This window comes from Theropithecus gelada, chromosome 3 (assembly GCF_003255815.1).
Source record: "Theropithecus gelada isolate Dixy chromosome 3, Tgel_1.0, whole genome shotgun sequence".
Taxonomy (NCBI): Eukaryota; Metazoa; Chordata; class Mammalia; order Primates; family Cercopithecidae; genus Theropithecus; species Theropithecus gelada.
This window is the reverse complement of record NC_037670.1, coordinates 64724776-64750183: the sequence shown is the minus strand read 5'-3', so window position 1 is coordinate 64750183 and position 25408 is coordinate 64724776. Positions and strand designations below refer to the sequence as shown.

The window sequence follows — 25408 nt, the reverse complement described above, 5'->3', positions numbered from 1 at the left end:
CATCAATATTTTATAGTTTTCTTTGTAGAGATCTTTCACTTCTTTGGTTAAATGTATTCCTGATATTTTTATTTTGCTAGCTATTGTAAATGGGAATGCTTTCTTCATTTCTTTTTCAGATCATTTGGTGTTAATGTATAGAAATGCTACTGATTTTTGTATGTTGATTTTGTGCCCTGAAACTTTACTGAATTTATCTACCAGTTCTAGCAGGTTTTTGGTGAAGTCTTTAGGTTTTTCTAAATATAAAATTATTTTATCTAGTAAACAAAGATAATTTGACTTTGACTTCGTTCTTATTTGGTTGCCCTTTATTTCTTAGTCTTGCTTAATTGCTGTATATAGGACTTCCAGCATTCTGTTAAACAAAAGTTGGAAAAGCTGTCTTGTTCCAGATCTTGGAAGAAAGGCTTTTAATTTTTTCCCATGCAGTATGATATTAGCTGTGGATTTGTTATATTTATTCTTTATTATTTTGAGACATGTTTCTGGTATACCCAGTTTCTTGAGAGTTTTTGTCGTGAAAAAATGTTGATTGTTATTAAATAGGTTCTCTTTTAGTATCTACAGAAATGCTCATAAGATTTTTGTTCTTCATTTTGTTAAGGTGTTGTACCACATTTGTTGATCTGCATATGTTGAACCATACTTCCATTCCTGGGATAAATCTCATTTGATTATGATTAACAACCTTTTTAATGTGTTATTGTATTTGGTTTGTTAATGTTTTGTTGAAGATGTTTGCCTTTATATTCTTAAGGAATATAAACCTGTATTTATTTATTTATTTATTTTTTGTTAAGTCCTTGTCTTGTTTTGGTATCAGGGTAATCCCAGCGTCATAGAACGAATTTGACTTCACTTTTTCCTCTTCAATGTTTTCAATAGTTGGAGTAGAATTGATATTAGTTCTTTAAATGTTTGGTAGAATTCAATAGTGAAGCCATCAGGTCCTGGGCTTTTCTTTGATGAAAGACTTTATATTAGAGCAGAAATAAATAAAATAGAGACAAAAGCAAATAAAAAAGATGAACAAAACAAAAAGCTGGTGCTTTTATTGTTTTGTTTTTGTTTTATATTGCGATAAGTGACTTCAGGAAATTCTTTACAAGATTTGTTTTCTTAAAAGACCATGAAAATTTATAAATACATTGTTTTCTGAAAACCTGTGGTAAAACATTTAATCAATACAAAAAGGTAGAGTTAAAAATAAATCTCCCATTCCTGATAGTGAGCCACAATTTCCTCTCTCTAGGACAATAAATAAGAATACTTTTTTTTTTTTTTTGCATATTCCAGGAATTTTCTATGCATAAGTACCATTTTGTATAATTTATTCAAAGTTCATTCAATATACACTAAACTCAAACATTAGCTCACTATACGTCTTTTCTGTACTTATTTGTTTTACTTAATGATACCTAGTGGAGAGTTCTCCATCTTAGGTTATATTGACCTCATTATTTTTTCTGTCCAAATATATTTCATTATGTGAATGTAGAATGTATCGTGTTTTATTTAGTGAAGCTTCTAATTGGTGGATATTAAATATGTTTTCCAGATTTTTAAAATATAATTTTAATTTTAATGTTAGATTCAGGGGGCACATGTGCAGGCTTGTTACATGGGTATATTGTGCGATGTTGAGGTTTGGGATACAGTTGAGCCTGTCAACCAGGTAGTGAACACAGTACCCAATAGTTTTTCAATTCTTGTCCCCTTCTTTCTCTCCCTTCTAATAGTCCCCAGTGTCTACTGCTGCCATCTTTATGTCCATGAGTATGCAGTGTTTAGCTCCCACTTATAATTGAGACCATGCAGTATTTGGTTTTCTATTCCTGTGTTAATTTACTTAAGATAATGACCTCCAGCTGCGTCCATCTTGCTGCAAAGGACATGATTTCATTCTTTTTTCATGGCTGCATAGTATTCCATGGTGTATATGTACCACCTTTTCTTTATCCAGTTCACTGCTGATGGGCATCTAGGTTGATTCCATGTCTTTGCTATTGTAAATAGTGCTGTATTAAACATGTGAGTTCATGTGTCTTTTTGGTTGAACAATTTATTTTCTTTTGGATGTATACTCACTAATGGGATTACTGGTATGAATGGTAGTTCTGTTTTATTTGAGAAATCTCCAAACTGCTTTCTACTATTGCTATTGTAAATAGTGCTGTGTTGAACATGTGAGTTCTTTGCTATTGTAAATAGTGCTGTGTTGAACATGTGAGTTCATGTGTCTTTTTGGTTGAACAATTTATTTTCTTTTGGATGTATACCCCTGAATGGGATTGCTGGTTTGAATGGTAGCTCTGTTTTATTTGAGAAATCTCCAGACTGCTTTCTACAGTGGCTGAATGCATTTACATTCCCATCAACACCATCAACAGTATATAAGCATTCCCTTTTCTCCATAGCCTGGCCAGCATCCATTATTTTTGACTTTTTTTTCTTTTATTATTATACTTGAAGTTCTAGGGTACATGTGCACGACATGCAGGTTTGTTACATATGTGTGCATGTGCCATGTTGGTGTGCTGTGCCCATTAACTCGTCATTTACATTAGGTGTATCTCCTAATGCTATTCCACCCCCGCCCCTCCCCACAATGTTCCCCTTCCAGTGTCCAAGTGATCTCATTGTTCAATTCCCACCTATGAGTGAGAATATGCGGTGTTTGATTTTCTGTTCTTGCGATAGTTTGCTGAGAATGATGGTTTCCAGCTGCATCCATGTCCCTACAAAGGACACAGACTCATCCTTTTTTATGGCTGCATAGTATTCCATGGTGTACATGTGCCACATTTTCTTAATCCAGCCTGTCACTGATGGACATTTGAGCTGATTCCAAGTCTTTGCTATGTGAATAGTGCTGCAATAAACATATGTGTGCATGTGTCTTTATAGCAGCATGATTTATAATCCTTTGGGTATATACCCAGTAATGGGATGGCTGGGTCAAATGGTATTTCTAGATCCTTGAGGAATCACCACACTGTTTTCCACAATGGTTGAACTAGTTTACAGTCCCACCAACAGTGTAAATGTGTTCCTATTTCTCCATATCCTCTCCAGCACCTGTTGTTTCCTGATTTTTTAATGATTGCTATTCTAACTGGTGTGAGATGGTATCTCATTGTGGTTTGATTTGCATTTCTCTGATGGCGAGTGATGATGAGCATTTTTTCATGTGTCTGTTGGCTGTATACATGTCTTCTTTTGAGAAGTGTCTGTTCATATCCTTTGCCCACTTTTTGATGGGGTTGTTTTTTTCTTGTAAATTTGTTTGAGTTCTTTGTAGGTTCTGGATATTAGCCCTTTGTCAGATGAGTAGATTGCCAAAATTTTCTCCCATTCTGTAGGTTGCCTGTTCACTCTGATGGTAGTTTCCTTTACTGTGCAGCAGCTCTTTAGTTTAATTAGATCCCATTTGTCAACTTTGGCTTTTGTTGCCGTTGCTTTTGGTGTTTTAGACATGAAGTCCTTGCCCATGCCTATGTCCTGAATGGTACTACCTAGGTTTTCTTCTATAGTTTTTATGGGTTTTGGTATAACATTTAAGTCTCTAATCCATCTTGAATTAATTTTCGTATAAGGAGTAAGGAAAGGATCCAGTTTCAGCTTTCTACTTACAGCTAGCCAATTTTCCCAGCACCATTTCTTTCCCCATTTCTTGTTTTTGTCAGGTTTGTCAAAGATCAGATGGCTATAGATGTGTGGTATTATTTCTGAGGGTTCTGTTCTGTTCCATTGGTTTATATCTCTGTTTTGGTACCAGTACCATGCTGTTTTGGTTACTGTAGCCTTGTAGTATAGTTTAAGTCAGGTAGCCTGATGCCTCCAGCTTTGTTCTTTTGACTTAGGATTGTCTTGGCAATGCAGGGTCTTTTTTGGTTCCATATGAACTTTAAGGCAGTTTTTTCCAATTCTGTGAAGAAAGTCATTGGTAGCTTAATAGGGATGGCATGGAATCTATAAATTATCTTGGGCAGTATGGCCATTTTCACAATATAGATTCTTCCTATCCATGAACATGGAATGTTCTTCCATTTGTTTGTGTCCTCTTTTATTTCACTGAGCAATGGTTTGTAGTTCTCCTTGAAGAGGTCCTTTACCTCCCTTGTAAGTTGAATTCCTAGGTATTTTATTCTCTTTGAAGCTATTGTGAATGGGAGTTCATTCATGATTTGGCTCTCTGTTTGTCTGTTACTGGTGTATAAGAATGCTTGTGATTTTTTCACATTGATTTTGTATTCTGAGACTTTGCTGAAGTTGCTTATCCGCTTAAGGAGGTTTTGGGCTGAGATGATGGGGTTTTCTAAATATACAATCATGTCATCTGCAAACAGAGTCAATTTGACATCTTCTTTTCCTAACTGTATACCCTTGGTTTCTCTCTTGCCTGATTGTCCTAGCCAGAACTTCCAACACTATGTTGAATAGGAGTGGTGAGAGAGGGCATCCCTGTCTTGTGCCAGTTTTCAAAGGGAATGCTTCCAGTTTTTGCTCATCCAGTATGATATTCATTGTGGGTTTGTCATAAATAGCTCTTATGATTTTGAGATACGTTCCATCAATACCAAATTTATTGAGAGTTTTTAGCATGAAGGGCTGTTGAATTTTGTCAAAGGCCTTTTCTGCATCTATTGAGATAATCATGTGGTTTTTGTCTTTGGTTCTGTTTATATGCTGGATTACGTTTATTGATTTGCATATGTTGAACCAACCTTGCATCCCAGGGATGAAGCCCACTTGATCATGGTGGATAAGCTTTTTGATGTGCTGCTGGATTCGGTTTGCCAGTATTTTATTGAGGATTTTTGCATTGATATTCATCAGGGATATTGGTCTAAAATTCTCTTTTTTTGTTGTGTCTCTGCCAGGCTTTGGTATCAAGATGATGTTGGCCTCATAAAATCAATTAGGGAGGATTCCCTCTTTTTCTATTGATTGGAATAGTTTCAGAAGGAATGGTACCAGCTCCTCCTTGTACCTCTGGCAGAATTTGGCTGTGAATCCTTCTGGTCCTGAACTTTTTTTGGTTGAGAGGCTATTAATTATTGCCTCAATTTCAGAGCCTGTTATTGGTCTATTCAGGGATTCAACTTCTTCCTGGTTTAGTCTTGGGAGAGTGTAAGTGTCCAGGAAATTATCCATTTTTTCTAGGTTTTCTGGTTTATTTGCATAGAGGTGTTTATAGTATTCTCTGATGGTAGTTTGTATTTCTGTGGGGTTGGTGGTGATATCCCCTTTATCATTTTTTATTGCACATTTGATTCTTCTCTCTTTTCTTCTTTATTAGTCTTGCTAGCGGTCTATCAATTTTGTTGATCTTTTCAAAAAACCAGCTCCTGGATTCATTGATTTTTTTGGAGGGTTTTTTGTGTCTCTATCTCCTTCAGTTCTGCTCTGATCTGAGTTGTTTCCTGCCTTCTGCTAGCTTTTGAATGTGTTTGCTCTTGCTTCTCTAGTTCTTTTAATTGTGATGTTAGGATGTCAATTTTAGATATTTCCTGCTTTCTCTTGTGGGCATTTAGTGCTATAAATTTCCCTCTACACAATGCTTTACATGAGTCCCAGAGATTCTGGTATGTTGTATCTTTGCTCTCATTGGTTTCAAAGAACATCTTTATTTCTGCCTTCATTTCGTTATGTACCCAGTAGTCATTCAGGAGCAGGTTGTTCAGTTTCCATGTAGTTGAGCGGTTTTGATTGAGTTTCTTAGTCCTGAGTTCTAGTTTGATTGCACTGTGGTCTGAGAGACAGTTTGTTATAATTTCTCTTCTTGTACATTTGCTGAGGAGTCCTTTACTTCCAACTATGTCGTCAATTTTGGAATAAGTGCGATGTGGTGCTGAGAAGAATGTATATTCTGTTGATTTGGGGTGGAGAGTTCTGTAGATGTCTATTAGGTCTGCTTGGTACAGAGTTGAGTTCAATTCCTGGATATCCTTGTTAACTTTCTGTTTCATTGATCTGTCTACTGTTGACAGTGGGGTGTTAAAGTTTCCCATTGTTATTGTATGGAAGTCTAAGTCTCTTTGTAAGTCTCTAAGGACTTGCTTTATGAATCTGGGTGCTCCTGTATTGGGTGCATATATATTTAGGATAGTTAGCTCTTCCTGATGAATTGATCCCTTTGCCATTATGTAATGGCTTTCTTTGTCTCTTTTGATCTTTGATGGTTTAAAGTCCATTTTATCAGAGACTAGAATTGCAACCCCTGCTTTTTTTTTTGTTTTCCATTTGCTTAGTGGATCTTCCTCCATCCCTTTATTTTGAGCCTATATGTGTCTCTGCATGTGCGATGGGTCTCGTGAATACAGCAAACTGATGTGTCTTGACTGTTTATCCAATTTGTCAGTCTGTGTCTTTTAATTGGACCATTTAGTCCATTTACATTTAAGGTTAATATTGTTATGTGTGAACTTGATCCTGTCATTATGATATTAGCTGGTTATTTTGCTCGTTACTTGATGCAGTTTCTTCGTAGCATTGATGGACTTTACGTTTTGGCATGTTTTTGCAATGGCTGGTACCGGTTGTTCTTTTCCATGTTTAGTGCTTTCTTCAGGATCTCTTGTAGGGCAGGCCTAGTGGTGACAAAATCTCTAAGCATTTGCTTGTCTGTGAAAGATTTTATTTTTCCTTCACTTATGAAACTTAATTTGGCTGGATATGAAATTCTGGGTTGAAAATTCATTTCTTTAAGAATGTTGAATATTGGCCCCCACTCTCTTCTGGCTTGGAGAGTTTCTGCTGAGAGATCTGCTGTTAGTCTGATGGGCTTCCCTTTGTGTGTAACCTGACCTTTCTCTCTGGCTGCCCTCAACATTTTTTCCTTCATTTCAACTTTGGTGAATCTGGCAATTATGTGTCTTGGAGTTGCTCTTCTCAAGGAGTATCTTTGTGGTGTTCTTTGTATTTCCTGAATTTCAATGTTGGCCTGCCTTACTAAGTTGGGGAAGTTCTCCTGGATGATATCTTGGAGAGTGTTTTCCAACTTGGTTCCATTTTCCCCATCACTCTCAGGCACACCAATCAGACGGAGATTTGGTCTTTTCACATAATCCCATATTTCTTGGAGGCTTTGTTCATTTCTTTTTACTCTTTTTTCTCTACACTTCTCTTCTCACTTCATTTCATTCATTTGATCTTCAATCACTGATACTCTTTCTTTCAGATGATTGAGTCGGTCACTGAAGCTTGTTTATTTGTCACATAGTTCTTGTGTCATGGTTTTCATCTCTGTCAGTTCTTTTAAGGTCTTCTCTGCATTGATTATTCCAGTTATCCATTCATCCATTCTTTTTTCAAGGTTTTTAGTTTCTTTGTAGCTGGTTACATAGTTCCTCCTTTAGCTCTGAGAAGTTTGATCGACTGAAGCCTTCTTCTTTCAGCTCATCAAAGTCATTCTCCATCTAGCTTTGTTCCACTGCTGGTGATGAGCTGCGTTCCTTTGGAGGGGGAGATGTGCTCTGATTTTTTGAATTTCCAGCTTTTCTGCCCTGCTTTTTCCCCATCTTTGTGGTTTTATCTGCCTTTGGTCTTTGATGATGGTGACATAGTGATGGGGTTTTGGTGTAGGTGTCCTTTCTGTTTGTTAGTTTTCCTTCTAACAGTCAGGACCCTCAGCTGCAGGTCTGTTGGAGTTTGCTTGAGGTCCATTCCAGACTCTGTTTGCCTGGGTATCAGTAGCAGAGGCTGCAGAAGATAGAATATTGCTGAACAGCAAGTGTTGCTGTCTGATTCTTGCTCTGGAAGCTTCATCTCAGGGATGTACCCAACTGTGTAAGGTGTGAGATGTCTGTCTGCACCTAGTGGGGGATATCTCCCAGTTAGGCTACTCAGGGGTCAGGGACCCACTTGAGCAGGCAGTCTGTCCATTCTCAGATCTCAACCTCCGTGCTGGGAGAACCACTGCTCTCTTAAAATCTTTCAGAGAGGGACTTTTATGTCTGCAGAAGTTTCTGCTGCTTTTTGTTTAGCTATGCCCTGTCCCCAGAGGTGGAGTCTACAGAGGCAGGCAGGCCTCCTTGAGCTGTGGTGGGTTCCACCCAATTCGAGCTTCCTGGCAGCTTTGTTTACCTACTTAATTCTCAGCAATGGCAGGCACCCCTCCCCCAGCCTCGCTGCCACCTTGCAGTTAGATCTCAGACTGCTATGCTAGCAATGAGGGAGGCTCTGTGGGTGTGGGACCCTCTGGGCCAGGCGTGGGATATAAGCTCCTGGTGTGCCGTTTGCTAAGACCCTTGGTAAAGCTCAGTATTAATGTGGGAGTTACCTGATTTTCCAGGTGTTGTGTGTCTCAATTTCTCTTGGCTAGGAAAAGAAATTCCCTTCCCCCTTGCACTTCTCAGCTGAGGTGATGCCTTGCCCTGCTCAGCTCTTGCTGATCGCGCTGCACCCATGGACCAGCATCGACTGTCCGACACGCCCCAGTGACATGAACCCGGTAGCTCAGTTGAAAATGCAGAAATCACTTGTCTTCTGTGTCCCTCACACTTGGAGCTGGAGGCTGGAGCTGTTCCTATTTGGCCATCTTGGGCACCCCCCACTATTTTTGACTTTTTAATAATAGCTATTCTGACTAGTATGAGATGGTATCTCACTGTGGTTTTGATTTGCATGTCTCTGGTGATTTTTGATGGGGAGAATTTTTTCGTGTTTGTTGGCTGTGTGTATGTCTTTTGAGAAGTGCCTGCTCCTGTCTTTTGCCTGCTTTTATTGGGGTATTTGTTTGTTGAATTGTTTAAGTTCCTTATAAGCTGTGGATATTAGACATTTGCTGGATGCATAGTTTGTGAATATTTTCTTCCATTCTGTAGGTTGTCTGTACTCTGTTAATAATTTCAAAGAGGTGTTTTTTTTTTTTTTAAAGATGAAATCAACAAATTTTTAGCTAGATTAAGAAAAAAGAACGAAGACTCAAATTAAATAAAACTGGAAGCACAAAAGGAGACATTATAACTGATACCACAGAAATACAAAGGACCAGTAGCGACTATTATGAATATACACCAACAAATTGAAAAACCTAGAAGAAATGGACAAATTCTTGGATACATACAACCTATCAAGACTGAACAATTAAGAAATAGAAAACCTGAAAAGACCAATAATGAGTAACAAGATCAAGGCAGTGACAAAGCTATCCAATTTATCATGCAACTTGACACCCACCTAACATAATCTGTTTTATATATTTTGCCTCTCAGAGTGTGCTGTTTGCTTTTAAGAAGTGGTTTTGTTTGTTTGTTTGTTTTTTTTAGACAGGGTCTTGTTGTGTCACCCAGGTTGGAGTGTGATGGTACAATCATGGGTCACTGCAGCCTCAAATTTCCTGGGCTCAAGTGATCTTCCCACCTCAGCCTCCCAAGTAGCTGGGACCACAGGAATGCACCACCACATCTGACTGATTTCTTGATTTTTTTGAACAGGCAGAGTTTAACCATGTTTCCCAGGCTTGTCTCAAACTCCTGGGCTCAAGTGATCCACCTGCCTCGGCCTCCAAAAATACTGGGGTTACAAGAGTGAGCCACTGCATCCAACCAAGAAATGTATTTTCAATGGTGCATTTTGAGATCTGCAGAAGGTGGGATTTTGCTACAGAATTCTCTCCTATTCACATTTTTGTGTGACTCTCACATGAACTTGATTTTTTTAAGCACCATTTCAAATGCTTCATGTCTCTTCTAAACATTTATAAAAAATTGAATGTTTGTCTTTCTTTTCTTCTCTTTTTGATTTTAGACCAATTTTCAGGAGCATATAAGAAATTGGCTGGGTTACATAGCCATGTCTTGTAATCTATCATCTCCAATTTCTTAGGCTATTCTGTTTCTACCAAATGACCTCAGTCTGACATGTCTGTGCAGAGTGTCTGGGTACTCTCTTGTATCTGAGGTAGGTGCTCCAAGATTTTCAGAGCTAGGTTGATCCATCTCCAAGCCTCTCAAGACTTTCTCCTTTACAAAGCTTTAAGGGATTGATAGAATGCACACATGGTTCAGAAGTCTGACCTAAGGTAACTTCTGAATCAACAACTTAGAAAAGAATCTTAGATAATGCTTGTGCATGATACTTATGGATTCTTTTGTAAGATTCAAGCTGCTGCAAGAATAGAGTTCAGTAGTCATCAAGTCCACTACCATTAAGAAAAAAAAAAAAAGTATGCAAACAAATAGACAAACTTCTTCAACCCTCCAAATAAATTCAGTATTAGTTGTCTAACTTTACAAGTGATCTAAGCTTCCTCTCTGTGGTAAATTGTGTTACTTTGGGAGAACAAATGGCATTTGCTGCATAGACAAGTATATGGAGTTTATGGCACTTCCTCTTCATAGACTGCTACCTGCTCTGACCACTACAATAAATAATGCTTTTTAAAAAACCTAGAAAGTCTCAAAACTGGAAATTTAAAAGACTCTGCCTTCTGCAAACAGTCATTGTATAGCATGGAAGTTAACCATATTTAACTTTCCCCTTCCTTCCTTCCTTCCTTCCTTCCTTCCTTCCTTCCTTCCTTCCTTTCTTTCTTTCTTTCTTTCTTTCTTTCTTTCTTCTCAACTCCCTGCAACCTCTCCCTCCCGGGTTCAAGTGATTCTCCTGCCTCAGCCTCCTGAGTATCTGGGATTACAGGCATGCACCACCACACCCTGCTAATTTTTGTATTTTTAGTAGAGACAGGGTTTCACCATGTATTGGCCAGGCTGGTCTTGAACTCCTGATCTCAGGTGATCCACCTGCCTCGACCTCCCAAAGCGCTGGAATTATAGGCATGACCCACTGCACCCAGCACATATTTAACTTTCAAACGTGACCTGCCAAGTTGACAGCTTGTAAAAGTTGCCTTAAGCAGAAAAGTGAATAAAAACAAAGAAGCGAATTTCCTTTTCTTTGTTACACATTCATGTATTTATTAATAAGTATTTGGCTTCCATTATGAGGCAGGCCCTTGCCAGAGCAAGGAGATACAGTGGGAGGTCTTCCTTAAGGAGCTTAGATTTTGCAGACATCAAAATTTTTGAACGTCCTCCATGCTGTCATTAATACTATGAAGGAGAAGTTCTGGAGGGCCTCTGAGAGGCTACTTCCGCAGGGCAAGTGTCCAATCTGGACATTTTCCTGTCTCCAGGGCCACAATCTTTGTTGGGGACCCCTTGTTTCTCATCTAGACTGCTGAGTCTGCTGTAGCCTTCTGACCCCTCGCTTCACAGGCTTCCCCACCTGTACCCCATTGTCTACATGGCATTTCGTGGTCTTTTTAAAAACACTGTGCACCTAACTATACCACTTCTCTGTTTCTCTCTCTCTCTTCCTTTTAAAGTCTTTTCAATGTACTTTCTTGTTGACTGAATAAAATATAGAACTTACCCTGACATGAAAGATCCTTGCATGATCTGTCCTCTGCTCATGCTCTGACCCCATCTGCTGCTGTTGCATGAAGGCCTTGGCTGCTCCTGACCTGTGTTCTGTTTGCTCCAACCTCGGGTCCTTGCCCTTTTTTTCCTTTGCCTGGAGCAGTCTCCCTTCGGATACCTGTGTGACTCATTTCTTTACTGCATCCCCTTTCTGCTCGAGTATTTTTTTTCCGCTGTCAGCTCAGCTAATCACCCTGTCTGAAATAGCATTCCTTCTCACTTTTGGTTAAACTGGTTCTTTTTTCTTCATAGCATTTAACACTACCTGACATTATGCATCTCTGTTTTAGTTCTTTCTGTGTTGCTATCACAGAATACCCAAGACTGGGTAGTCTATAAAGAAAATAAGTTTATTTGGCTCATAATTCTGGCAGGAAATCCAAGATTAGGCAGCTTGTCTGGTCGGCTTCTGCTGAGGGCATCATGCCACTTCAACTCCTGACGGAAAGTTTAAGGGGGAGAGGGTGTGTGCTTCATACATGAGAGGCAAACTTGCTTCATAACAGCCAGCTTTCTCAAGAACTATTCCAATACCCTGGAAACTCATCTTGTCTCATGAGAACTGCATTAATCCATTCACGAGTGTGGAGACCCCATAACCCAAATACTTCTTAAAGGCTGCATCACCTCTCAATACCATTACATGGGCAATTAAATTTCAACATGAGTTTTGGCAGGGACAGAACATAGCAATCTGTGTTTATTGGATTATTTTACATCCCTTCTCACCTTGCCAACATACTAGAATGAAAGATCCTTAATGGCAGGGCCTTTTACTGTTTGGCTCATTCATGTAACACCAGCCCAGTAACGTGGCTTGTACCTGTGGTCGGTCTCAATGTTGAATAAATAATTATTACATGGATTTAGAGCTCAGAGAGTATGTGGTGGGAAGACAGAGGGTCCAACTTGAGGTAAGGATGCCTACATTTAAAGGCAGGTAAAAGAGAAGTTGCCAAGCTGTGGGTGCAAAGCTGGGAGTTGTTCTGGAAGCTAAGAGGAAAGAGAGGAGAAGGGAATGACCAAAGTCATCAAACATGTCTGAGAACTTAAGAAGGAAAATGACTGGATAATTCTCATTGGATTTTGAGGCATGACTGTCACTGATGCCCTAGATAAGAGTCATTTCAAGTGTATATTAGAAATGGAGCCCAGTTAGAGTGGGTTGAAATGTGAGTGTTGGGAAAATAGACAGGAAGGCTTTCATTTGCCAATTTTCACATATTTTGTAGATGATAATCTATGATCAATTAATATCAATAATTGAAGATAGATAATGGTTCCAACTACGTTGGGGAAATGGTAGGCATGGATTAATGACCTGCATTGCTCCAACCTGCTCTGCCTATGGCAAGTGTCACAGAGTATTGTGGTTGGACTATGGCTCTCTGAGAGACCTTGAACCAGTTGTGTCTCCTTCATGAGTTCCTTCATGAATTTGCACACCTACAAAATCAGCACACCAATCATGGCCCTCCTACCTAAGTCATAGGCATGTAGAAATGACCAAAGGAGACATCGCTCCTGAAAGTGCTTTGTAACTTGAAAGAAAAATGTAAAATATTAGTAGAGTCATTTTGCTTGCCTCTGGATGCTGACTAAATTATCCCCTTACAGATTCCTGAACAACGTTGGTTTCTTTTTTCCACTGATAATGATGCTGACGTGGATGGTGTCTGTGGCCAGCATGGTCAGAAAGTTGGTGTATGAGCAGGAGATCCAGATAGAAGAGGTAAATATCCTTAAACCTCACCTGGGAGACAAAGATGGGGAAGCTGGGGACTTTGGAAATGGATCTTGTCCCATAACTAACCTGAGCCTCTCTGTTTTGCTTCCCTCTCCTCTGCTGGGGTTCTGGTGTACAAAATAGCTGAGTCCCTGTTCCAGAAAGATGATTTTATGTTGAAGTCTGAAGCAATGCCAGAGTTTAATAGATATTTTCCATTGACATGAAAGAAAGTCAAAGAATAGCCATACGAGATTGCAAGAACAAAGCCAATATTCCTCATTCAGCAACCTTTTTCAAACCCAGAAAAACACAGCAGCAGACTTCCCATCTTAATTTATGCTTAGAATATTTTTATGTAGAGGCCCTGCTATTTTTGTTGTAATACTGTTATAGAACTTGAAACTATCATAACTTAATTTTTTTTATTTCCATAGGTTTTTTGGGGAAGAGGGGGTGTTTGGTTACATGAATAGGTTATTCAGTAGTGATTTCTGAGATTTTGGTGCACCCATCACCCGCGCAGTGTTCCTGGTACCCAATGTGTACTCTTTTATCAGTCACCACCCCCAACCCTTTACCCTGAGTCCCCAAAGTCCAGTGAATCATTCTTATGCCTTCGTGTATCATAGCTCAGCTCCCACATGTGAGTGAGAACATATGATGTTTGGTTTTGCATTCCTGAGTTACTTCACTTAGCATAAGAGTCTCTAATTCCATCCAGGTTGCTCTGTATGCTATTATTTCATTCCTTTATATGGCTGGGTAGTATTCCATGGGGTGTGTGTGTGTGTATACTTTTTCTTTATTAACTCATTGATTGATGGGCACTGGGTTGGTCCCATATTTTTGTAATTGTGAATTGTGCTGCTATAAACATATGTGTGCAACTATCTTCTTCATATAATGACTTCTTTTCCTCTGGGTAGATACCCAGGAGTGGGATTGCTGGTTCAAATGGTAGATCTACTTTTAGTTCTTTAAGGAATCTCCACACTGTTTTCCATAATGGTTGTACTAGTTTACATTCTCACGAACAGTGTAAAAGTATTCCTTTTTCACCGCATCCATGCCAACATAGATTATTTTTTGATTTTTTCAATTATAGTCATTCTTGCAGGAGTAGGGTGATATTACATTGTGGTTTTGATTTGCGTTTCTCTGATAATTAGTGAAGATGAGTATTTTTCCATATGTTTGTTGGCCATGTATCTATCTTCTTTTGAGAACTGTCTATTCATGTCCTTAGCCCACTTTTTGATGAGACTGTTTTTTTTTTTTTTTTTCTTGCAGTTCTTTGTAGATTCTGGATATTAGTCCTTTGTTGGATATATAGATTGTGAAGATTTTCTCCCACTCTGTGGGTTGTCTACTTACTCTGCTGATTATTTCTTTTGCTGTGCAGAAGCCATTTAGTTTAACTAAGTCCCATTTATTTATCTTTGTTTTCATTTCATTTGCTTTTGGGTTCTTGGTCATGAAGTATTTGCCTAAGCCAATGTCTAGAAGGGTTTTTCTGATGTTATTTTTCTAGACTCTTTATGGTTTCAGGGCTTAGATTTAAGTCTTTTATCCACCTTGAGTTGATTTTTGTATAAGGTGAGAGATGAGGATCCAGTTTCATTCTTCGACTTGTGGGTTGCCAATTATCCCAACATCATTTGTTGAATAGGATGTCCTTTCCCCACTTTATGTTTTTGTTTGCTTTGTCGAAGATCAGTTGGCTATAAATATTTGGGTTTATTTCTGGGTTCTCTATTCTGTTCCGTTGGTCTATGTGCCTATTTTTATACCAGTACCATGCTATTTTGGTGACTATGTCCTTATAGTATAGTTTGAAGTCGGGTAATATGATGCCTCCAGATTTGTTCTTTTTGCTTAGTCTTGCTTTGACTATGTGGGTTATTTTTTTGGTTCCATATTAATGTCAGGATTGTTTTTTCTAGTTCTGTGAGGAGTAATGGTGGTAGTTTGGTGGGAATTGCATTGGATTGCAGATTGCTTTTGGCAATATGGTCATTTTCACAATATTCATTCTACCCATCCATGAGCACAGCATGTGTTTCCTTTGTTTGTGTCGTCTATGATTTCTTTTAACAGTATTTTGTAGTTTTCCTTGTAGAGGTGGTTCACCTCCTTGTTTAGGTATATTCCTAAGTATTTTATTTTATTTCTTGTAGCTATTGTGAAAGGGGTTGAGTTCTTGATTTGATTCTCGGCTTGGTCACTGTTGGTGTATAGCAGAGCTACTGATTTGTGTACGTGAATTTTGTATCCTGAAACTTTACCGAATTTACTTGTCAGTTCTAGGAGATTTTTGGATGAGTCTTTAGGGTTTTCTAGGTATATGATATTATCATCAACAAACAGCAACAGTTTGACTTCCTCTCTACTGATTTGGATGCCCTTCATTTCTTTATCTTGTCTGATTGCTCTCACTAGGACTTCCAGTACTATGTTGAATAGTAGTGGTGAAAGTGGGCATCTTTATCTTGTTCCAGTTCTCAGAGGAAATGCTTTCAACTTTTCCTTGTTCAATACAATATTGGCTGTGGGTTTGTCATATATAGCTCAGACCATAGTGGAATAAAATTGGAAATAAACTACAAAAGGAACCCTCAAAACCATGCAAATACATGGAAATTAAATAACATGTTCCCAAATGATCATTGGATCAAGAATGAAATAAAGATGAAAACTAAGTGAACTGAATGATAATAGTGATACAACCTATCAAAACCTTTGGGATATGGCAAAAGTGATGCTAAGAGGAAAGTTCACAACATTAAATGCCTACATCAAAAAGTCTGAAAGAGCAAAAATAGACAACCTAGGGTCACACCTCATGGAACTGGAGAAACAAGAACAATGGAAACCCAAACCTAGCAGAAGAAAAGAAATAAGAAAGATGAGAGAATAGCTAAATGAAATTGAAACAAAAAATACATTTAAGTCTTTACTCCATCTTGAGTGAAGTTTTGTGTAAGGTGTAAGGAAGGGGTTCAGTTTCAATTTTCTGCATATAGCTACCAGTTTTCCCAGTACCATTTATTAAATAGGGAACCCTTTTCCCATTGCTTATTTTTGTCAGGTTTGTCAAAGATCAGATGGTCATAGATGTGTCGTCTTATTTCTGAGATCTCTATTCTGTTCCACTGGTTTATGTGTCTGTTTTTGTTCCAGTACCATGATGTTTTGGTTACTGTAGCTTTGTAGTATAGGTCAAAGTCAGGTAGTGTGATGCTTCCAGCATTGTTTTTTTGTCTTAGGGTTGTCTTGACTATACAGGCTCTTTTTTTAAATTTTGGTTCCATATGAATTTTAAAGTAGATTTATCTAATTCTGTGAAGAATGCCAATGGTCGTTTAATGGGAATAGCATTGAATCTCTAAATTACTTAGAGCAGTATGGCCATTTTAATGATATTGATTCTTCCTATCCATGAACACAGAATGCTTTTCTATTTGTTTGTGTCCTCTCTTATTTCCTTGAGCAGTGGTTTATAGTTCTCCTTGTAGAGGTCCTTCGCTTCCCTTGTTAGCTGTATTCCTAGACATTTTATTCTCTTTGTGGCAATTGTGAATGGGAGTTCATTTATGATTTGGCTGTCTGCTTGTTTCCTGTTGGTGTATAGGAATGCTTGTGATTTTTGAACATTGATTTTGTATCCCGAGACTTTGCTGAAGTTGCTTATTAGCTTAATTAGCTTTTGGGCTGAGATAATGGGATTTTCTAGATATAGGATCATGTCACCTGCAAACAGAGACAGTTTGACTTCCTCTCTTCCTATTTGAATATGCTTTATTTCTTTCTCTTACCTGTTTGGCTTGGACAGAACTTCCAATACAATGTTGAATAGGAGTGGCAAGAGAGGGCATCCTTGTCCTGTGCCAATTTTTAAGGGGAATGCTTCCAGCTTTTGTCCGTTCAGTATGATATTGGCTATGGGTTTGTCACAAATGGCTCTTTTTTAAAAATTTAACTTAATTTTAAGTTCCAGGATACAAGTGCTCATGAAAATCAAATACCAAGCTTGAGGAGGCAATGTCCTTCCCAGGGCCCTTTATAGGGTGGTATTTGCAAGCAAGCAGATTTACCTTTCCACTGGTCCACCTTCTTTCTCCTACTATCTGATTTGTTCTTCCTCAAGTATGCATTCTGTGGTAACCTTGGGCTTGTTCTCTTTTTGATAGTATCTGCGGATGATGGGAGTGCATCCAATGACCCATTTCCTGGCCTGGTTCCTGGAGAACATGGTTGTGTTGACCTTAAGCAGTGCTGCTCTGGCCATCATTCTGAAAACAAGTGGCATCTTTGCACACAGCAATGCCTTTATTATTTTCCTCTTTCTCTTGGATTTTGGGATGTCAGTCGTCATGCTGAGCTACCTCTTGAGTGCATTTTTCAACCAAGCTAATACAGCGGCCCTTTGCACCAGCCTGGTGTACATGATCAGCTTTCTGCCCTACATAGTTCTATTGGTTCTACATAACCAATTAAGTTTTGTCATTCAGACATTTCTGGTAAGTAAGTTGTTTTGTAAAAATACAAAATAAAACAAAACTGCAATCTATCTAACAAAACAAGACCAACCACCCTCACCTTTTCAATTTGTCATATTCATATCTACATGGGTTTTCTGATATCTGCTTTTAAAAATCTTATCCACAAATGTAAACCATTGAAACTGCAGTGTTTTTGCTGGACAGCAGCCCATTAAGAATATCCAGTTTTTACGTAACAGAGACTTTCTGCAGACTCTGGAAAATAAGCAGCATTCTTAAGGAAGCATATAACTTTATTTTCTCTTTCTTTCATGCATGGAAAATAATAGATTTCTAAAGATATTTTAGAAGCAAAAAATCAGCATTTTTTCTTGAAGCATTATGAATTACATCACATTGAGTAGAAAAATCTCTCCGTTAGCAACGTCAGAGTCACTCGTCCATTTAAAATGTACCTCCTAAAAAAGTATGATAACACTTTCAGGTCTGTAACATCAAATACGTAGAACATAAAAAACATATTCATTATTTTATGACAATTGCTGGCAAGCACAGTGCCTGAAACATAGTAGGAACTCAATCAAAGCGAGGGTGAACCATCCCTATTAAAATGATCTCTTCAGAGAGCCAGTGGCATCACTGTAAACACTTGCACTGCGCTCAAGACTATTCTCTCCAGCAGGTGAAGTGACTTCCTAAAATTGCAGTCTGTTGAGAGATATGACAGAGTCATTAACAGAGACTTTGGGGAGATGTCAAGGAGACCTAGATCACAGGGCTGCTCAGGGGTATTTAAAGGCCCTTAAAAGTCCTTTTGTCCAGCACAGGATTCATGAAAGCCCCAGTGCTTCACTCACTTATTGGGAGCAGAACCCCTTCTCTGCTCATTTAGGGCCTAGAGTAAAATATTTACATGAAAGCCAACTGAGTTTTCTTCAACTTCAATAAATGATTCAAAGCTCTCTGGTTTCTACTAACCATGTACACACAACATAGATACACATGCAGGATGAAAAAGTGGTTATATTCCGTCAGTGTTTTATCTATTGATATGTGTTCATTGGTGTTGATTGGCTTATGTCACATTTGTAAAAATTCATAACCAATAATTTCATATTAGTGTTAGGTAGATGTTTTCAGAATAATTAACACAAGTGGGACCATTCACGGTCCTTCCCCATATACTCCTTGTACATAGAAAAGGAGTCATCCACGATCTGACCTAATTTTCAAATGGTGGTGTTTTTAATTTTGCCTCGGTTCTTATATTTGTGGGTTCTATGCATATAAAATTTGATTTTCTTTTTACATATTCAAATGCTTATATCTAACTCTGGTACATTGTATTTTTTAATGTAAGATTTTTTTTAATGGGGTTTCTTTCTAACATAAGACCTCTCCACTGAGATAAAATAACATTTTTCTTCAATACGCCTTCTTTCTAGTGTAGAATAGTGTATGTATTCCATCAGACAGCCTGCAGTATGCTCCAGGGCATTCACTTAATAGTAAAAAATAGTAAATTGCTCTATTCCATTTTTCACTGTTTTGTGTTACACATTCTGTGTATGATGCATTGGATTTATGACACTTCAAGCATCTCAGTAAAGAGAAATAATTCCTTTTAATGTTAAAAACTAGCTTGTTATGCTTTTCAGAGTGGACTGACATTCCACTATGTTTTTCAGATTAAAATATTTAAATGACTGCCTGAAGCGATGGTTGGGCGTCATCAGAATGAAAAGTTGTTACGACTTCTCTCTTTGAATTAAGTGTTGTGGATTTTCTGTGTCCCAATCAAACACTAACATGCAGTTTTTCTTTTCACTCCATCAATCTGTGGGCAGTGCCTTCTCTCCACAACTGCCTTTGGACAAGGAGTATTTTTTATTACATTCCTGGAAGGACAAGAGACAGGTAAGAGCATGCATGTGTAAAAAGTAACTCTCAGTGAATCACCTTTTTGGAAATTAATAGTTATATTGCAAGTGATCCAGTAGGAAGTCTTCATTATCAAGTAGAGCATTCAGAATGAGATTCGGATATCTGGTTTCACTGTTGTATACACCTCCCACTGTCTGGTAGCCCCAGTTTTGAGAACATTTAAGAATAATCATGGCATCCCTTGCTTCAGACACTATCCAGGTCAACCACCCAGCCAATGCTCGGGTCTTCCTTATACCACCCCTGACGTCGGGTCAGGTGAGTGACCTTCTGAACCTTCCAAGAGTAAGGTATGCAAATGTGTTCATCTGTTAGATCAGGGGTCCCCAACCCTTGGGCCATGGAGCAGTCCATGGCCTGTTGGGAACTGAGCCTTACAGCAGGAGGTGAGCAGCAGGCAAGGGAGAGAAGCTTCATCTGTATTTACAGGCACTCTCCATTGCTCACGTTATCGCCTGAGCTCCACCTCCTGTCAGGTCAGTGGGGGCATTAGATTCTCATGGGAGCCTGAATGTTATGTGAACTGTGCATGCAAAGGTTCACATAGGTGCATGTGTCACAAAGGTTCACAAACATGCAATAGGTTGCATGATCCTTATGATAATTTAATGCCTGATGATCTGTCACTGTCTCGCATCACTCCCAGATGGGACCGTCTAGTTGCAGGAAAACCAGCTCAGGGCTCCCACTGGTTCTACATTATGGTGAATTGTGTAATTATTTTATTATATATTACAATGTAATAATAATAGAAAAAAATGCACAATAAATGTAATGCACTTGAATCATCCTGGAACCGTCCTCTATCCCCCAGTCTGTGGAAAAATTGTCTTCCACGAAACTGGTCCTTGGTACCAAAAAGGATAGTACCACTGTGTTAGATGATTGTTGACCTGGGATCTGTCTTCCTAGATCCTCTATCCATGTTTTCTAGTTTCTCCTTTCTAATTATTCCTTTCACATGACAACCATCCACATATTTGTTGGCTCTCATCTTTACTCCTAGATTTGCTAGATCATTCCTGAAGATCAGGATCCAGAAATAAGTCTAATCAGCATAAAATAGAGTGCAATTATCTCATACCAATGCAGCCTAAAATGATTTTCTAAAACTCTATTGGCAGCATTTTTTGCTTATATTGAGAATTTGACAACCAAAATTCTAAACCAGAACATACATATATTTCATAGATATTAGTGTGGTTTTGCGGGGGAAGGGGGTGTTTTTGTAAACAGAGGTAAAACACATGCTATAAGTAAAATTTGACTCTAGCTATTGTTGCATTAGCCAGTTAATTTATACTGGTCTTTGAGTTCTTAGAGTTTTTCAGTAAGACATATTAAAATGTTCTTTTACAGATGAGTAATCCTGAATGATTTCTTCTAACTAACCTTTAGAATAAATTGAATCAAGATGATAGAAGCAAAAAATGGTCACTGTTAGACCATTTGAAAGTTGTGGTCTAAATTCCAAGAACACAATGATTAAAAATTGTATTTTATTGAACTGTAGCCTGGTACCATAGGGAAATTTAGAAAGGGGAATATTTTTCTTAAATTATATGTTAATCCAGAAATAAATCACAAACATATTATAAGAAAATAATAATTCTTTCCCACCCTAGTTCTTATATATCCTATTTATGTATTTTCCAAGAGCACAGAGAGTTACACAGTTTAGAATTTGGGTTCTCAAGGAGACTTTTAAAATTTTTTTTGAATGCTGATTTTCCTTAAATACAAAGTCCTTTCTACTCAGTAAATAAAACTAGATAGGAGTAAGGTGACCTTTAAAACTTTTTAAAGTATTAGATATTAAAATGTAGTTAATGATCACCCCACCTGGTATCATTGAAATAGGTGTAAGATTGCACAAGTTAACATTTCATTTGAAGAGTTATGGCCAGTGGTATTGACCTTCTTTTTGTTTCAGTTCTATTCAACTTTACTTGAGCTTCCAGAAGTAATGAACTCATTGTGACAAAATCTACTGTAAAAGAGCTTGTGCAGTTCTAACTCTGACCTTTTTCTTCCTGCTAGGGATTCAGTGGAATAATATGTACCAGGCTCCAGAACAAGGGGGCATGACATTTGGCTGGGTTTGCTGGATGATTCTGTTGGATTCAAGCCTTTATTTTTTGTGTGGATGGTACTTGAGCAACTTGATTCCTGGTAAGAATTTTGCACTTTATAAGATAACAAAATAAATTTTAGAAACAGTTTGAATTTATATGCACAAATATTAGAATAATCATTTATTTTTTAAGGAAGATCCAGAAAGGGAAGTCTTAGAATATATTTTAAAAGGAGCTGTACATTTTTGAGAAAAAATGTGATGGTTTTGTTTCCTGAGTGGAAGGTGAAAGGCCACGTGAGGGGTTAGCCAGGATGAAATAAGCATGAAAACTCACCAGGCCCACCAAACAGCTCCCAACAAGTGGATTTCAGTCTACACAGAAAATATCCTAGTTTCCTAGATAGAGTGTTTCCCAACACGCATGAGGGGTGAGGGGCAAGAGAACCTGGGGGCCCATGGTGCTGCAGGCTCCCAGACAGCAAAGAGGTCAGGTGAGGTGGGGGTGGGGGTGCTCAGAGTGCCTTGGGCAGAAAGTCACTTCTAGTGGGGGTCTAGGGGCCAAGCGCTCAGCCAGTGGCCGGTCGGCAGGTGGCAGGACCTGGGGAGAAGCAGGCAAAGCCTAAAGGCAGCTAGATAGGGTGGGCTGGGAGTGAGGGGCCATGTCCAACCACAGGGCTTTCAGTGTTGTCACGGATATGGGGTTTCCCAAATGTGGCACACTTTTTTCCTGGTGTGGCAGGCATTCCCCAGAGGTCTGGAGGACAAGTGTATCAATGGTTAAAAAAACAAACAAACAAACAAAAACACCCACTAATGGTAATGGGTTTTCTTAGCTGTTTTGGGAGGAAAAGAGGCATGCATACTTTACATTTTTGGTTCGGGTCCAAAAGAGCAGAAATAGCACTTTAAAATTATTTATTTTATTTTTTAGAGATAACACTTTAATGGTGGTGTATTTTCTTACTGAAATTACTTGCAACCTGGTTCTATGCTTTTCTAGGCAAATAGCATCTAACTAAATTAAAATTAAAAATGTAAAAAAAAAAAGATTCTAATCTTACACAAATGAAAATGGAGGGATAGAAGGAAAACAAACACTGTTCATTCTGTTTGTGAAAACACATTCCAGACTTGGAGAGTTCATGAATCATTTAGGGATGGGTAAACATAAAAATAATATGGGTCACTGAAAAGATCATTTTACACAAAAGTAGGAATATATGGCCCTCAAGAGGTAGAGAGAGAACATAAATTGGAAACGTGATTTATTTAGGAAAAACTTAGACTGCATCGTCTTGGTACTTTGAATAAAATTTAAGAAAACAAAACTTAAGAAATAAGATTCTAGGAAATAAGAGATAAAAAAAAATGAATTGAGAAGGCCAAGGGTTAGGAAATTGGATGAGAAGCAATTGACTATTGAGAAGAAGCAAAAATAACATAAGACAGTAATGTTACAAAATACATCTGTGATATCAATTTAAAATGCAAAAGACCAGCAAAAAAAGTCTACTCTGCAATGTTGAGATGAAGATAAAATGTGTCCTGGGACCCAGAATGATCTGATTTCTCCCTCAACCATCAGCATCTAAGGCAAGAGGCTCCTAGGGGTAGTATTTTTCTACATTATAGTGAAGCAAAGGTACATTGTATTCAGCTGAGACTTTCGCTCTGAATCCCGCTGTGGAATTCTAAATTGAAAAGTTTTAAAAGAGACTGAGCCTTGAGGTGGATGTCTGGTGTGCAGAGGGTTCACTGTCTAGGTCATATTTGAAGGGAAGAAAAGGGAATTGGGGGTACACTCATGGAAGAAGGTAATTGAACTCAGAAAAGCTGAGTGATGGTGAGAATGTCCCCACCAGTGGGACAGTATTGAGTCATTCCCTATCCTGTGGGTCAGGGGATGCTCGGCTAAGCTGGTGGCTTTTAAGAAGAAATTCTTTCTAAAAGTTCAGTGAGGTTAACTTGAGGCTCAGAAGAAATTTAAAAAAATCGTTTTCCTCAGGGGACCAGGAGATTCAAATACTGGATTTGGTAATCTTTTGGAAGTACCTTGGCCGTCTGAACCATGCCACATTTGGAACTCACGTATATTCGACTGGGGAAACCATCATCTTCTGTTCCCTCTTTCATCTCCTCCTGTCCTTCCATTTCTTCAGACTCCTAATTCCCTGCCCTCCCATTAGGCTAAGGTTAAACCAACAATCCATCATCTTCATACACTCACGCCACAATCCTGCAGTCTCACAACATGGCTCATGATTAACATCTACCCAATATGTGAAAATTGAGCTGCTTCAGAGTCAGCTCTTACCCTACCACATCCAACTGGAGAAAAAGATCTCCTGAGTTTACTTCGCAAGTCTCCCTTAAGTTCACTCGGATGTACCTTTTCTAGGGAATGTCTCCATGTTTTCATCAGGCCACACAAAGTGTTCTGTGACCTCTAATGAGTTACGATTCCCAGCTACATTGGATCCTACACCCTGCAAAGGGAAGCAATGCAGGAGGCCCTCAATCCACCTCTGAATGGCAGACACTCGTTTCAACATTTTGTTTAGTGAATTTAGAGTGGTGGGTTTTATATTTTCTCTTTGTGATTGTAACACTAATTTTACCTACCAGCTAGTTAGGAAAAAAGATCAGAGTCTATTACAGAATTAAAAAAAATCAAAGCTCGAACATATTTATAACACATATTTAAAAATACAAAGGCATAGAGCTGAATAAATATGTCAATAAAGATTTTTGAATTTATCACAGAATTCAGATTCTTTTATTTCGAAAGCTAAAAATAAGAGTTGGCAATTTGCATATTCCCAAATTGCCCAAAGTATTTATTTTCCACTTTGACAAAGTCTGCCGATAATAACAAGGAATAAAATTGCCAGACACTATTGATGGGCTTTCAGATCCATAAAGAGGGTTGTAATTTCTAGGAGCTCTCAGACCCAATACCTTCTTTTTAAGACAAATATTTTATATTACCTCCTTTACTCTCTTGAAATGAAACTTATAGATAATGAAAACTACCTGTGTATGAGTCTTAAAATTAATGTAATTTTAAAATTTTAGTATAAAAGAGAAATAGAAAGTAATTTATAATAAGATAACATGTAAATTATCAGTGCTCAGGCAAGAATTCATTAGAACACAGAATGAGATATTCAGCTGCTTGCTTTTATTTGGAATAAGTTCGGATTTAAAAGAAGGAAAATGGTTGGAAGCCATTTGGTACTAAAAGGAAAGAAAATGCACAAGTAAAGAGAAATGTAGACACTAGAAGTAAAGCTAATGTTAAGTAATACTAGATCAGATTTATTGGTATGTGATTAAAAGATGAAAATAACTTCAACTGAAGTAGGAAAAATGTGGGAAGAAATATTATACACTAATGAGGTGAATAAAATAATGATATTTTTGTAAATGACCTGGGTCTTACTTAAAAGTAATAAGGAAATTCCCTGTGTTTAACACATGGGGCAGGTAATGACAAAACATAACAGAAGATCAATTTCCTGTCTTATGATTCTATCTCATTTCAGTCTCTCCATTCAGCCTCCAGTCTTTTAAAGACTTTGGAGATCTATTCTTTAGTAGTGACAGGAAATAGAGGACTGATTGGACAAAGGAATAATATTAATAATATGAGAGCGTTTTATAGAGAAGCCAAGGGAACAGCATCAAAATAAGATTGAAAAGTAATAGGAGCCTCATGTTAATCATTTCA

At 38.1% G+C, this 25408-nt stretch overlaps 1 protein-coding gene across 1 annotated transcript in view; it reads left to right on the top strand.

The window, feature by feature from the left end:
- Positions 1 to 25408, top strand: part of ABCA13 (ATP binding cassette subfamily A member 13) — a 505863-nt gene that overhangs the window by 193759 nt on the left and 286696 nt on the right. Inside the window, exons 32-35 of the mRNA XM_025379476.1 lie at positions 13044 to 13158; positions 17346 to 17675; positions 19505 to 19574; positions 21642 to 21773. Of these exons, the coding sequence (XP_025235261.1) occupies positions 13044 to 13158; positions 17346 to 17675; positions 19505 to 19574; positions 21642 to 21773 (647 nt within the window). The remainder of the gene's footprint in view (positions 1 to 13043; positions 13159 to 17345; positions 17676 to 19504; positions 19575 to 21641; positions 21774 to 25408) is intronic.